The 13,406-nt window shown below is 43.9% G+C and overlaps 2 protein-coding genes across 2 annotated transcripts in view; both read right to left on the bottom strand.

Annotated features, from left to right (window-relative positions):
* The window catches only part of ube2z (ubiquitin-conjugating enzyme E2Z), a 9,193-nt gene extending 4,226 nt beyond the window's left edge, over positions 1-4,967 (bottom strand). Inside the window, exons 1-3 of the mRNA XM_035654981.1 lie at positions 4,060-4,967; positions 3,342-3,414; positions 724-912 (exon numbers count right to left, since the gene is read on the bottom strand). Of these exons, the coding sequence (XP_035510874.1) occupies positions 724-912; positions 3,342-3,414; positions 4,060-4,517 (720 nt within the window). The 5' untranslated portion in view covers positions 4,518-4,967. The remainder of the gene's footprint in view (positions 1-723; positions 913-3,341; positions 3,415-4,059) is intronic.
* A 1,661-nt stretch (positions 4,968-6,628) lies between these two features.
* Positions 6,629-12,484, bottom strand: atp5mc1 (ATP synthase membrane subunit c locus 1). The gene is made up of 5 exons (XM_035655496.1): positions 12,371-12,484; positions 10,849-10,896; positions 9,723-9,803; positions 9,076-9,254; positions 6,629-7,059 (listed from the first exon to the last, which is right to left on the bottom strand). Exons 2-5 carry the CDS (start codon positions 10,885-10,887, stop codon positions 6,945-6,947), a joined length of 414 nt encoding a protein of 137 aa, XP_035511389.1. The 5' UTR covers positions 10,888-10,896; positions 12,371-12,484; the 3' UTR covers positions 6,629-6,944.
* Between the last annotated feature and the right edge of the window lie 922 nt (positions 12,485-13,406).

The following is a 13,406-nucleotide window of genomic DNA, read 5'->3' as shown; positions in this document are numbered from 1 at the left end:
GTGTGTGTGTGTGCCGTGTGTGTGTGTGTTGTCGTGTGTGTGTGTGTGTGTGTGTGTGTGTGTGTGGTAGGACATGACAGTTTTTTCGCAGCATGGAGTGTCCAGGCCCAGAGTAGTATCTCATCTGTCCTCATCTCCATCCAGTCGTCTGATTGACGGAGAACCCCTATCACCAATGACACCTGGCTTGTGAACAGCGTTACCCCTGTGTTTGTGTTTGATGTTCCAACCGTAGGGATGGGGGAATTGTATAAGGATTTTAGCTTCGATACCGAATTGCCCGTAATAAAGTCTTCTTTTTCTTTCTCTACTTTTTTCTTTTTTAGTCCAATTCCTGGAGCAATTGTTGCCGTGGGTGTGGAAGAAAAGAAAACAGAATAGGGCCTACGCAGGGTTCTTCAGGGGTCTAAACGGAGACGGTTCTTTATTGTCTCTTAGTCTGCAACACAGTGTGAGAACAGGTGCGGGTGTGGAGAAAGGCATGTTGCACCAGCCTGTTTAACGCTGGTTTTAATTTAACCAGTGTTTCGAGTTCCCATCTCTAGGAAATTAGGAGAAATATTGGTGTACTGAATTCATGTCATTTTTTAGCACACACACACACACACGTGTTATAGCACCATACACCGGTAGTAGTTTACAGTGTATTAACACACACTAATTGTTTGTCATCATGACCAACAATCCTTCATGCAAACTATGAAACAAATGAACCCTGACTTACCCCAGGATGCTGAGGCAGACCTTGCCATTGCGGTAAAAGTTCGGGTTGAAGCGGACAGTGTTGTGTCCGGTGGTGATGAGCTTGACCCGCGGTGGGTGGATAGGGTAGTCTGGGGGGCAGCGGAACAAGAAAAGGAAGAAGCCGCCCTCGTATGGTGTGTCGAACGGCCCTGTGATCAGGGCATGTATCTGCAGGAAATAAAAGAAAAAGGAAAAGGTTGAGTGAGATCATCAAAGGGGTACGTAGATCCTGGAATACATATAACAACATCCATGTGAGGACGACATGTAGAAAAGAGAGAAGAAGTTTTCCATGACCTCAACACTTCACTTCTTCCCTTTTTGTTAATCGTAGTTCCCAGTGTGGTTTCAACTCTGGTTGAAGTGGAAACCCCCATCAAGGCAGTCAAAGTGTGACACATGCTGGAGAAGTCCCTGATAGCGCCCAACAAACTGGCTGCTTCTCACAAACAATCTATGAATAATGTAATAAATGAAGCAATTTACTGGACAAAATAATCTTAACTCAATGTGCACTGGTTAGCTTTTTCCAGAGCTTTTACCCACAACTAATGGTCTTCATCAGAATTAGATCAAGTTTGTTAGGTTGTCATGGAGATGGCTCAGTTAAGTTAAGATTATTTTGTCAAATCGATTTTTGGACCATTTCCAGTTCATCTTTTCTTCTGTAAAAATGATCAAAGATTAATGTTACTGTTATTGTTATTAAAAGTGTTCATATTCTAAATGTTGAATTGTCAAGCAGAGAGACAGAGATACAGTTACAGTGATAAACACTGACAAAGAGTGATCACAGTGTTGCCCATACATTGATTTATTTGTGGCGCCCCACCACACCATCAACATCGACTGCCACATATTGATTTTCTATTTTTCTTACTATTTAAAATGGGTTAAATCTTATTTGACTGTAGAGCTGCGGGGCAGCGCATTGATTGGCCAGGCCCTTCCTTGCCCAGCTCCTTATGTCGCTCTCTCTCACACACAAACAAAGACAACTGACCATGTGTGAACAGACCCTCCTCTCCATGCACAGCCGCATGGAACTGCCAAACATTGTCTTCAACGCAGCAATGCCCTTCACTCTTCCAGCAGTAGGGAAACCACAAACGCACAGGAGCTTTACTTTAGTTTGAGAAGCTGCAGACTGCACTCACTGACAACCTGCTCCCCTCTTCCTCTGCTGTTTGCTCTCTGTCACTCAACCACACACACACCTGATGGACTGCCCTATGTTGTTCACAAAACACCGTCAATTTTAGAGACCAATCTCTTCAAAAAAAAAGCAAGGGGCCTAGCCGGTAAGGATAGCGTGGGTTGCCTCCTTCCACGTCTTTGGTTTACGGTCCAAATACAGTACATTTAGCTAACCTCTGAGTTTGTTTTCAATTTGTCTGATCGTCTTAAAGAGTGTGATTGTAGTGTGGCTAGCTGGCTCCGGCTAACTCGCAGTGAATTTAGCAGTCGCACCTATGAGAGGGACAGACACTGATCTGTGCTCTCTGTGTGTTGACGAGGCATTATCTCTGGTTACGGGTCAAAAGGCCCAGTGTGCACATTCAGTTTTTTGAATGAAGAAGAGTCTGCATATTGAAGTTTGTCCCTAACATCTGGCCAGGTAGCACATCATATCAGGCTGGTGTCTTATCAAAACACAAACAACAAGAGCAGACGGATTAGTGTGCGGACGTTCCTGCTCTCTCGGTTCTGAAAGTGACTAAACTGTGCTTTACTTTGCTGGAGCATCTGACAGCAGATAACTAAAAACAAGCGTAATGATGACAGTCATGCAGGTGGTACAGGTCTTGTATTTATTAGTCATAAAAACATTAAAAACATGTGGCTTTAATAATATTTTAGTTTTCTTGTGTTTTTCTTAAAAAGGAAAACATTCGGTCATGAATTGTTCCCACGTTTGAAAAAAACTAAATGAAGATTTTTGTTAGACCATATCGCTCAGACCTAACCTCAGTTATAATATATTAAAATGTCATTTTGGGGGCTTTTTATGGCCTTTAATCGATGGTGATAGCTGAAGAGTGACAAGAAAGTGGGGAGAGAGGGGGGGGGGGACTCAGCCGTGGTACATCGGGTGCTATCTGGACACCGCAAAAAGATCCTTTAATTAAGTGAATATTTGCATAGAGCAATCCCTACAACACTGTCAGAGTAGCATTAGGAAAAGCAAAAGCACATCAGTATAAATAGCATATGGCTGTGGCTTTACAGATATTGTCTGGAGCCTTTGGCCCTGCCCACAATCAATGGGAAGCATTGATCAATATGGTCACAGACCCCACTTTGTTAGGTCATGAGTCTTGGCTGGATAGGATAACTACTGGATATCAAAAAAGCTAAGATTAAACGCATCCAGATGCTGAAAAGATGTAAATGCATCTCGTGTGATCTTTACCCTTCCCAAGTGTAACCATGTCAGTAAGCCCTGCGTAGGAACAGCCACTGTCTGTGTCTGAAGTGACAGTGAAATGAGCTGTCGTTCTATCACCTGATCGCATCCAGATATGAGACAGTGGAAATTACCATGTGTAAATGGGGCCATGGTGTCACTGTGTTGTCACAGGGGACCTCAGACTTACCTTGGTCATGTCTTGAGGATCAGGGACGACAAACATCCCTGGTGGAGGTTCCTTGTAGATGGACATGATATCCCTGCAGAGACAGAGAAAGACAGGGAGGGACACAAATGAGATTCCCGAAAAGGAAAAAGTCATGGTAGAGATGGAGAGATCGTACACAGAGATCTGTCCCTGGCCTGACCACAACTTTGGTGTAAACAATTATCACTGGGACTATTATACACTGAACTCTTGTGTACCGGTGACACTGCTTCTTGTTGAGTTTTCAATGCTCTGAGGACCACAGATGAAATTCCACCTTCATTGTGCAAGATAGCAGCAGAAAAACCATAGATGCCTATCTCGATAATACAGAAGCAGGAAAATCCAAAACAATCTACTTGGCTCAAACCACAACGGGGAAGTGAAATGCGTGTTTTTGTCATTTGGGTCAACTGAGCAACGTGACAGTTGTAAAAAGACAGTCATCATAGTAATCACTGTTGTTTACATGTCCTTATATCTCAAGTTTAACATGTGGTCTGTGTATTAATAATACATTACAGTGTAAGTTTTCTGAAATCTACCGTCATTTGCATAGTCTCTTAAAGGTTTCTAAAGATGGCTGAAACTTTATGGAAAGCTTTCACTTTCGATTTTTTATACGTTACATTGAGATTTCAGGGCCTTGAATTAAACTGTGAAAACTGGTTTCCCACTTCCCAAATGTTTATATTACCTCTTTATCCTCAGGATGCACTGCTGGGAAGCCTTTTCATTGTCCCAGTCCGTACTGAGGGTCGGGTCCCACGAAGTGGCGTGGATTTGGGACAGGAGGCCCGCTCCTGCCACCCCGGCAACCCCTAGCCCGACACCGGGTAGAGCCGAGGAAGCGTGTACCGTCGGAGACACGGCCACGACGGGTGGCACGGAGCCGGGGCTGAATGTGTTCCCAAAACCGGCTGTGGTAGCAGTGACAGCGGACATAGGGGCCACCACAGCGGTTAGGCCACTCTGCGCGGCCGCGGCAGGAGGAGGGGAGGCCGGGTTAGCGCTGGAGTGAGCACCGCTGGCTGCCGAGTGTCCTCCTGGGAGAGAGTTGCCCAAAGTCGGCAGCAGCGGAGCCCCGCTGCCCTGTCCGGTAACGCCTAAGCCAAGGGCACCGCCGCTGGACGGCTCTCCAAAGCTGTCCGCCATGGCTCGCAAGCTAGTAACGTTAAGCTAGAGTAATACCGTTGGTGTTGACTAATTTATAAGGCTAGCTGTTAGCTGCATTGACAGCTGAGTGCGAAAGTTACCTCTGTTTGTTTTGTCCAGTGGGATCAGAGAGCAGAAGAACGGGGTAGAGCCGAGCGCAGAGGCGAGGCCAGAAAACAAGGCATTTCTTCCCACGACATGGTGGCTAACGTTACTTATCGCTAGCTTGTGTGTTTTTTCCCCTCAGGCCTCCAAAAAAGTGTAAAGTCGTCAGCAGAGTTACCTCGTCCACCTCGCTACAGCTAATGAAGCAGCCCACCGTCCGGTTGGTAAAGGTTTAGAGAAATATCGTGTGAGAACATTTGGTTTTAAATCGACCACATCCCCTCCAGTCCATTCACACAACGCAACTTCAGGATCTGATTTCTCAGCAGTCAGACCGACTGAGGCGACAGAACACGGGACATCCGGTGGGAACTTTCAAAGTAAAATTGCTCTGCTGCAATATTACGCGTGGTGGTACGCGGAACATTAAAGTGTAATAATTAAATGTAAAATTTATGGGAAAATCGGCCATGAATGATAATCATGTGGTAAGTTCGCTAACAACATGTGAACCCTTTTTTTGTACTTTTTATGGAGGCCTTTGGAGGTCAAACCCAGTGATACTACAATAGTCTACCAAAACTGATCTCTTCTGATGTGACATCCAGATCAATCACTGCTAAAATGTGCAAAATATTGAGTCATAAATTATGACTGAACATTACAGTGACAGAATCTGGTATAACCACCAATACTGTACTTGTGATATCCTCCTACAATCACATACTATTGACACTACTACTGTGTGTTTCCTGTAGTATATTTATTTTTATGATGTTGAATGTGTTGTTGCAGCCATTTGTTTCTACTCATTTAATTACGCTATGACAGTCAACCTATTTACAGACAAGCAGTTCATGTGATACATTCAGAAATGAACCAAATAGAATGTGAGGATTTGCTCCCTCTCCCCATTTTATATCACCGTAAATTATGTTAGAATTTGCATTAAAAAAAGCAATTTGAGGACACCTGAGACTGGAAACTGTGCTTGGACATTTTATGGACCAAACTGTAAACCAAGGAAGTAATGGGCAAAGTAATTGATTGGAAATAGTTGCATCCCTAATGAAGTGCCAATCAAGTTTTACAACTCAAATGTTTTTTCATAACATGATATCAAAGGAAAGGAAACTAAGACTGTGGAAGGAAAAGCTTAACCCAGTGTAATGTTGAAACATCCAAAACACAAGTGGGGTCCTTCAAACTAGAGGTTCTCAACCTTCTTGGTGTGTAGGGGCCCTAAATTGATACAGACCATGGAACCATATTTGATGTAGTCTCTGGGGTCCCTCTCTGATAATATTTAGTTATTCCATAACTGTCTGAACTGCAGATTGATTGTGTTCATAGATTTCACTCTGTTATACACGCCATCATTGGATTCATTTCTAAACAATGAATGAAATCAGTGCTCAGTAGCGCCCCTGGAGAGCGTGTGCCCCATTCCCTAAAGCTGAGTCCGTAGTGCAGCAGCTCCAGTTCAGTTCCAACCCGTAGCACTTTGCTGCATGTCGGCCCCTCACCCCATGTTTCCCCATCCATCTTCAGCTGTCACTCAAAATAATAGACATACAAGCCCAAACAAAAAAACAAAAAATAGTAAAAATTGAAATCCTATATAAGATTAATATAATATATATATTAGATACAATAGCACATTTGAAAATAGGAAAAAGTAACCATGTGAAAATGATGTGATTGAGGTTATCAGTAAATGTAGCAAAGCAGGACATTTTTTATCCTCTCCACAACTAGCAACTCATTTGCCAATATCTATCATCACGATATTAATCTAAGTTGTAAAGTTTTTACAGAGGTCACAATGGGAATCTCAATTCTGTCAGAATTGATAAAAAACCCACTTTAACAAAAACACTTGTGGCTGCAAACTAGTGTCATTTAGAAAAGGGGAAAACATTGAGGGACTTCCAACAACTTCCTCTTGTATTTTGCATTAACAGTTCATTTTGTTAGCAAAGAAAAAGATTGAAAACACTGCAGACTCTTTTTAGTTATCCAATCTTTTATTCTGGACAGATTATTTCAACCGAAGTGAGGTCTTACATAAAACTTCTGAAAAACAAAAATAAGCGTAGGAACATAAAAATGTAGGATTGGAGGTTTGTTACCCTCAGATAGTAATATCTTTCCTTTAATTTTTCTCCATTGATTGGAACGGCCAACCAGCTCATTCAGAGTTCCCGTTCTGGAAAACCCCCTTCTGGATGGAACGAAGGGAGGAAGAAGGGAGCAAGGAAGGAAACGAGACCGGGGAGGAAACGGGTGAGTGAAGGGAGCTGTGGGCGTGTGTTTCCAGGTTTACATGGCGAAGAGGATGAGGAACGCCACCATCAGACAGAAAAGACCCATAGCCTCAGACAGAGCGAAGCCCAGGATGGCATAGGAGAAGAGCTGCTGCTTCAGGGAGGGGTTCCTGTGGAGGAGAAGTGCACAAAGTCAGATATGCAGCCAATTAACTGTTCATTTGCATACAATCAAAACTTGTGGACACAGCTTGTGTTTTTCCACAAGACACATGTGTTCAATGTTTTGCTCATGTCAGAGTGAGCGAACGCTGAAAACAAATTAAAGTCATTCTGCATTTACAACAAATGAGAACACTAAGCAGCAATCTGGTTGTTTTAGATGCCTTCTGCAAGTGTGTCATGTGATTAACACAAAAAGGCATTCACTTTTCATTCCGTCTCCCTCCTCCTTGGTCTGTGACCCTGCTAATTGGAGACTCTCTGCCTAAGAAAGTCGGCAGTTAGTTTACACAATGGCTGTGAGTCGCCAATAAACAGGGTCACTCATCAAACTGACAAATTGTTGAGCCGGCAAATCAAACGCCACAGCTGTGACAAACTGGGATAATTAGTGGACCAGTCTGCATTTTCTAAAACGAGACTGCTGGTGTTTCCAGTCAGGCGTTTTTTCCAGAGCGAGTGAGGTGGGGGCTACGTGACTGTGTGAGGTATTGTAATCCTGGGCTGTGAATTGAGGGATACGAGTAGCGCTGTGTTTCAGACAGCACATCTGCTGTGTCCAGTCTCTTCAGCCTAGCCACTCCTAGCGGTGGGTTGCCATCCCCTGCAGTTGGCTTGTCAATAGCAGATCACCACTTCTATGTGAGCAGCAGATTCATTTCTAGCATCGTGTGAAGTTCAACATTGGTGAACTTTGACTGCTAAAGTCGTAGCCTCAACCAATAGCATACAAGTGTGTGGTTGAGCCTTGGTTGACACGGATTTCCATGTGCAGCACATCAAGGACTGCCTGCGTTTCACCTTGGTATATGATGGTGAAATACCCACTGCACTAACATCAGGATTGCTAGGGAAACAGCGGTTTTCGGTTTACGGGACATGGAGATGTTAACGTATGAGACCGTACTACTGCTAAGGGGCACAGATATCCATGACGCCCAGGAAGCGAGGCACACAGATCCATCTCCTGAGGGAAAAAATACCCATTCACATGCGGTCAATTTCACATTTATTGGGATACATAGAGGAAAGGTACACTAGACCTGCTGTACACCTGGGTTCATACATCATACAATTTCTATGGTGCATATTTTGTTGTGTTGAAGTCTGCACTGATTTAATGGAAAAAAAGAAAAAAAAAAAAAAAGAGGCATCTCTCAGGGCTACCTCTCAATTTTATTATGCCTCTAGTCCATTTCAATGAGCTTTGGATTATAAATTCTCACATTAGTGAAGACTAAGTTCTAATACTGATAACAGGGATTTGAAAAACTGTCTGCCGTCCCCAGTTAGCAACACTCAAGGGCGCTGTGGATAATCCAAACGGGTGCTGAGTATCACATACCATGAGTGAAAAAATGGTCAAAGCTCTTCATGGTCAGGCCCCTTCATATCTTAAAGAGCTCATAGTACCCTATTACCCCTCTAGAACACTATGTTCTCTTAATGCTGGGCTACTTGTGGTTCCTATAGTCTCTAAAAGTAGAACAGGAGCCAGAGCCTTCAGTTACCAAGCTCCTCTCCTGTGGAACCAGCTTCCAGTTGTGGTTCTGGAGGCAGACACCCTCTCCACATTTAAGAGTAGGCTTAAGACGTTCCTCTTTGATAAAGCTTATAGTTAGGACTGGATCAGGTGAGTCCTGAACACTGCTGTAAGCCATGGCTGCCGGGGGACTTGATGCACTGAGCTCCTCTCTTTCTGCACACATTAATACCACATTAATGCCGGTTACTAACTTCACTTCTTCCCCAGAGTTTGTGCTTGCTAATCACAGGTTCCCATGGATTGAGGTAGATGGAGGATCATGGTTGCACCTACCCCACCTAGCTTTCTCTCTCTCGTTCTGACCCTAACTCACCCCCTGCCCCCCTGGGAGGGGAGGGGCGTCTATTTGAAGCGTGTCCTGAGATAACCCCTGTTATGATTTGGCACTATACAAATACAACTGAATTCAAACCTTTACCTGGCATAGCCAATGATGAGGCTGCCGAACACTGTTCCGATTCCAGCTCCTGAGCCGGCAACACCCACTGTGGCAGCACCAGCACCAATGAACTTAGCGGCAGTGTCGATGTCCCGGGAGACAGCGCTGGTCTGGAAGGAGCGGGTCAGGACTGCAGACTGGCTGACTGGCAACAGGGCCTGGGAGGAGAGGAGAAACAGCTAAGTACATGCCACTACTGCATCAGCCAGGAGCCGACTTCAATGCCATTTATGCATTTCATTTATTCAAGTATATCCACTGTCAGTCTGCTATATAGTACTTAGTACATTTACAGTGAATGTTCAGACGGGATATGAGGAGTGCTGGCACACACCAAAATTGTTAGTAAAGCACCAACCATCACATCTTTGTTCATGAATATGCTGGATGTTATTTAATACTGCAGAACCATTTTACACCATACAGATATTATGCAATCCCTTTAAAAAGGTCAATTTATCAGATAAACAAAATACTATACCCAGATGTTTATACCCATTGCAATATACAGTTAGATGTGATCAACATCGGCCATCCCTATGCACGTCCCAGGATGTGTCAGGTGTGTTGTAAGCAGCTATTTAAAGACAATTGGGTGCAGGATCATTGAAGGTCAAAGGACTGACCTGCTGCTCCACTGTGGCTTCAGGTCTGTTGAAGAGGGAGACTGAGACTGGCCGGGCGAGGACTCTGGACCCCCCACGCAGCTACAGACAAGACAAAAAGTAACCATATTAGCACACTTTCACAATGTCACCCAAAACCAAAGGACCAAAACTATCTAGAAATTACTGCACACTAAATCGATTAGATTTTCTCAGAGGTAGTTTTAGATATAGCTATATAGAGCTGCAGGGATTAGTCAGTCATTAGTTGTTAACTACAAAATTAATCGCAAACTATTTTGATAATTTGATTTAATTGTTTTGCCTCTTTAAATTCAGATTTCAGCATCTGAAAAGGGGATCGCTTTCTTGTTTCTTTAGTCCTCTAGCAGTAATCTGAATCTGTCCGGGACAAAAGACATTTAAGGACGTTACCTTAGGCTTGAGAAAACGGATCAAATTTTCTCTTTACCATTTTAACAAATGAACTAATCAAGAAAATGATCAGATTAATCAGTAATTTAAATTATTGTTATAGCAAAGCAGCTACATATACTGTACATATATTTTTAAACAATAGTGATGCTGGTTCTACAATGGTATCCATCTCTCTGGCTATAACTGGCCCACAGCAGGCAATTTTGCAATGCTGTGAGCAAGACTGATATACATTAGCAATACTTCATCTGTATCCATTCAACCCACCCCTACATTATACATTATGTATGAACAACTTGCACTCTGATGTTCTGCCTGTCCTGACATAGTGTCAGATGTAAATATGGAACCTGTCCTCCACAACACAGATGCCTAAATGCTGCAAGGTCAGCTGACATGGAAATGACCCCAACTGTTCAACTGTCAAAGCACGAGCCAAACATGGTTGTCATTCAGAACTACTGTGTCCTTGAAGACAAATAAAGATGGCAAAAGTTCAGGCAGCCATTAAACTGAATGTAGTCAGGTCCCTTTAACAGTTTGGGTTCCACAGGTTGGTTTATACTTCTCTGAATACCTTCACAAGATAACAGCTGCGTTACAGTTACTGATGCTCATTAAATCAAGTAGTAAACAAAGCTTAACACCCCACAACAGTTACACTTGTACATGTGAATTATATTCTGTAGTAGTATTTCAGCTGACGTACCACAGCAGGAGAAGTGACAAACTTGGCGCAGGCGTACATGGCTGGAAGCTAGAGAGAGAGAGAGAGTAAACAGTTTACATCTGTAGTCAGTGTTTTCATGCACAATCACAGATTTGGTGTTCTGGTTAAAGGCTGCTGCAGGAATCAAACCTAAAACAAGCCACCAACACCTGTCAAACACGTGACAATGGGGGAAAGGTTATGAAAACAAAAGAAAGGTGGACATCTAGAGGACAAAAAACAGTGTACACTGTATTAGAGAACGCATATATATATGTAGTTCACAAGGGCACTGGCAGTCTGGGTTAGGTGCATGTCTAATATATCTAATACAGCTCGAGGCTGCAGCTCTGTGTTACAGTTTGTTCTTCACTGACCTGTAGCTTTGACAGCTGCACTGTAGACTGGAGTTACCTTCAGTTCACAGCTCAGGGTCAAAGTACACATGTAAGCAAGTTCCCAGTGCATAAAAAGTCCACCTCCACGGGAGAGAATCCAGTTTGAGGTAAAATGCCCCGGTCACAGAGAGGATAACAGTATGCAGAGGTCAAGACTACTAGCACCAAGTTGATAGAGAAGAGCAAATCTAGTCTGTTGCTCCTGGCCGGTTCAGCCAAGAGGCTAATCCAATTGCATCGACAACTGCGAGGATCAGCTCCAGATAAACCGCTAAATATCCACACATGCTGCACAATGAATGGCTTTAACACTCCCACTTTCAGACGCCATTAGCTGAAACCTCGAGGGCATTTCTGCTTCCAAGATTCACCTAGCCCAAGGTGGGGCTCCAGCACATCTGTATTTTGTGTTAACAGCAGTCCGATATCAACCCTCGCAAGGCCCGACGGAAGGTCAGCTTGCTCTAATGTGTCATCTGTTTAGACCCGGGTTTGGCTCAATGTCCTACTATGAGAGGGGAAGCGCCGGAGCTAAGCTATGCTATGCTGCTAAGCTAACCAGTCTGCAGACCTGAAGGTCAAAAATGAACCAGAGACGGTCACATTGGGCCTGGAAGCAGACACAGTGCACCCCCTGCTACAGTGACCCTGCTGCAGGGAAACAACAGCGGCCGACATGAGGTCGCAGGTCTCGGACCGGGTTGTCCTTGCAGCGGCGGACTGATACAAAGCACGCTAGGCCCCACACTGTCAGACATTTTACATTCAAGTGCCTGTGAACGCAGCCGGGCCGTGCTGTGCCCGGTGTGTGCCCGGTGTGTGCCCCGCTGCTTGCACCGGCACAGCGACCACCACTGTTCACAGACGGCCCTCCTGTCACTGCTGCTCCACTTCCTGTCACACAGGTAACGGAGAGCACGGATACTACCAGGAGTCATTCCTAGTAACCAAGTCATTGAATGGCCGACCGAGCCTGCTAGCTACCGACTGTTAGTTAGCAATGACAGCGAGCTTCCTCACGACTCACTCCCGACGTCCAGTTTAAATATCAGACACTCATGCATTCAAAACACAGAACAACGTGAGTACATGTGAAGTGTGGGAGCTATGAAATGAAATATTACCGGTTTGTTACGGCTTTCGGAGGGTCCGGGATTAGCTGCTCTCGCACACAGCGTCAGTCAGTGAATGTGGGATGTGCAGATTGTCACCTTGTCACTTATAAACTCGGCGTCTACGTCCTAAACGCCCATTGGTCAGAGAGAACCCTCCTTCGTTCATAATTGGCCCGCCGCCATGTTACGTCCGTCATTCTAGCCAATCGGATGTAGCTTTATTGAACTACAATGTTTTGACTGGTCGTAAGGTTTATGAGGGCGGGACCACATGCACTTTGATTAATTTGATTGGACAGTATTGCCGGGAATGACGTGTTTACGAGGAACGACCTTTCAAAGCACATCCAGTGTCCTATGTACCTATTGGTTACTCTATGGGAAGTCCCGCCTTTGTAGATATTCTGAGTTGATAAGCTCCCCAGATTGTCAGAAATCCATAGGCACGTTTAAAATATGATATGTAATATTGCCACAATTTATGTTACAATATCTATTGAAGGTCCATTATGTAACTTTTAGGAAGATCTATTGGCATAAAAATATTGTGCAAAACTGTGTTTTCATTCTAGTAATCACCTGACTATAGGGATCCTTATGAGAATGAACCTTTTATATCTACAGACTTCCATGAATTTTCCCTGTTGAATGGCCATGTTTCTACAGTAGCCGAGAAGACTGGAGACACTGGCTCTAGATAGAGGTGTGTTTTTCGTGCATTTCGTGGCCACTATGGCGTTTCCTTCACGTTTGAAGGGGGAGGGTGAAGCAAGGGAGTTACAACTACACCGCTAGATGCCACTAAATCCTACAGGTCATACTGGTCCTTTCACGTAGAAACAGTTTTACTTTAAACACAATCTACAAAATGACATAATGCATTACAACAACAACATCATTTGTTTGATTTAATTCTAAAGAATGTAATGAATTGCCAACCTATGTATCCGCAATTAGCTTTACTTGACAAAATGTAGGCTAACATGGCTTAGAAATAATTTCAGGTAGACAAACTAAAATCAATCTTCTTCCCCAGTTTAATAAT

The sequence above is a fragment of the Morone saxatilis genome, unplaced genomic scaffold, assembly GCF_004916995.1.
Source record: "Morone saxatilis isolate NCDOM2014 unplaced genomic scaffold, NCSU_SB_2.0 Contig14, whole genome shotgun sequence".
NCBI lineage: Eukaryota > Metazoa > Chordata > Actinopteri > Moronidae > Morone > Morone saxatilis.
This window is presented reverse-complemented; position numbering and strand designations above follow the sequence as displayed.

What these genes read in the sequence shown, in the direction of transcription:
- atp5mc1 (XM_035655496.1), bottom strand. Translation starts at nt 10,887, where the DNA reads ATGTACGCCTGCGCCAAGTTTGTCACTTCTCCTGCTGTG. An exon ending in AAGCCACAGTGGAGCAGCAG is followed by an intron (nt 9,255 to 9,722) that starts GTCAGTCCTTTG and finishes CTCTCCTCCCAG; the next exon opens with GCCCTGTTGCCAGTCAGCCA. An exon ending in CTCATCATTGGCTATGCCAG is followed by an intron (nt 7,060 to 9,075) that starts GTAAAGGTTTGA and finishes TCTCCTCCACAG; the next exon opens with GAACCCCTCCCTGAAGCAGC.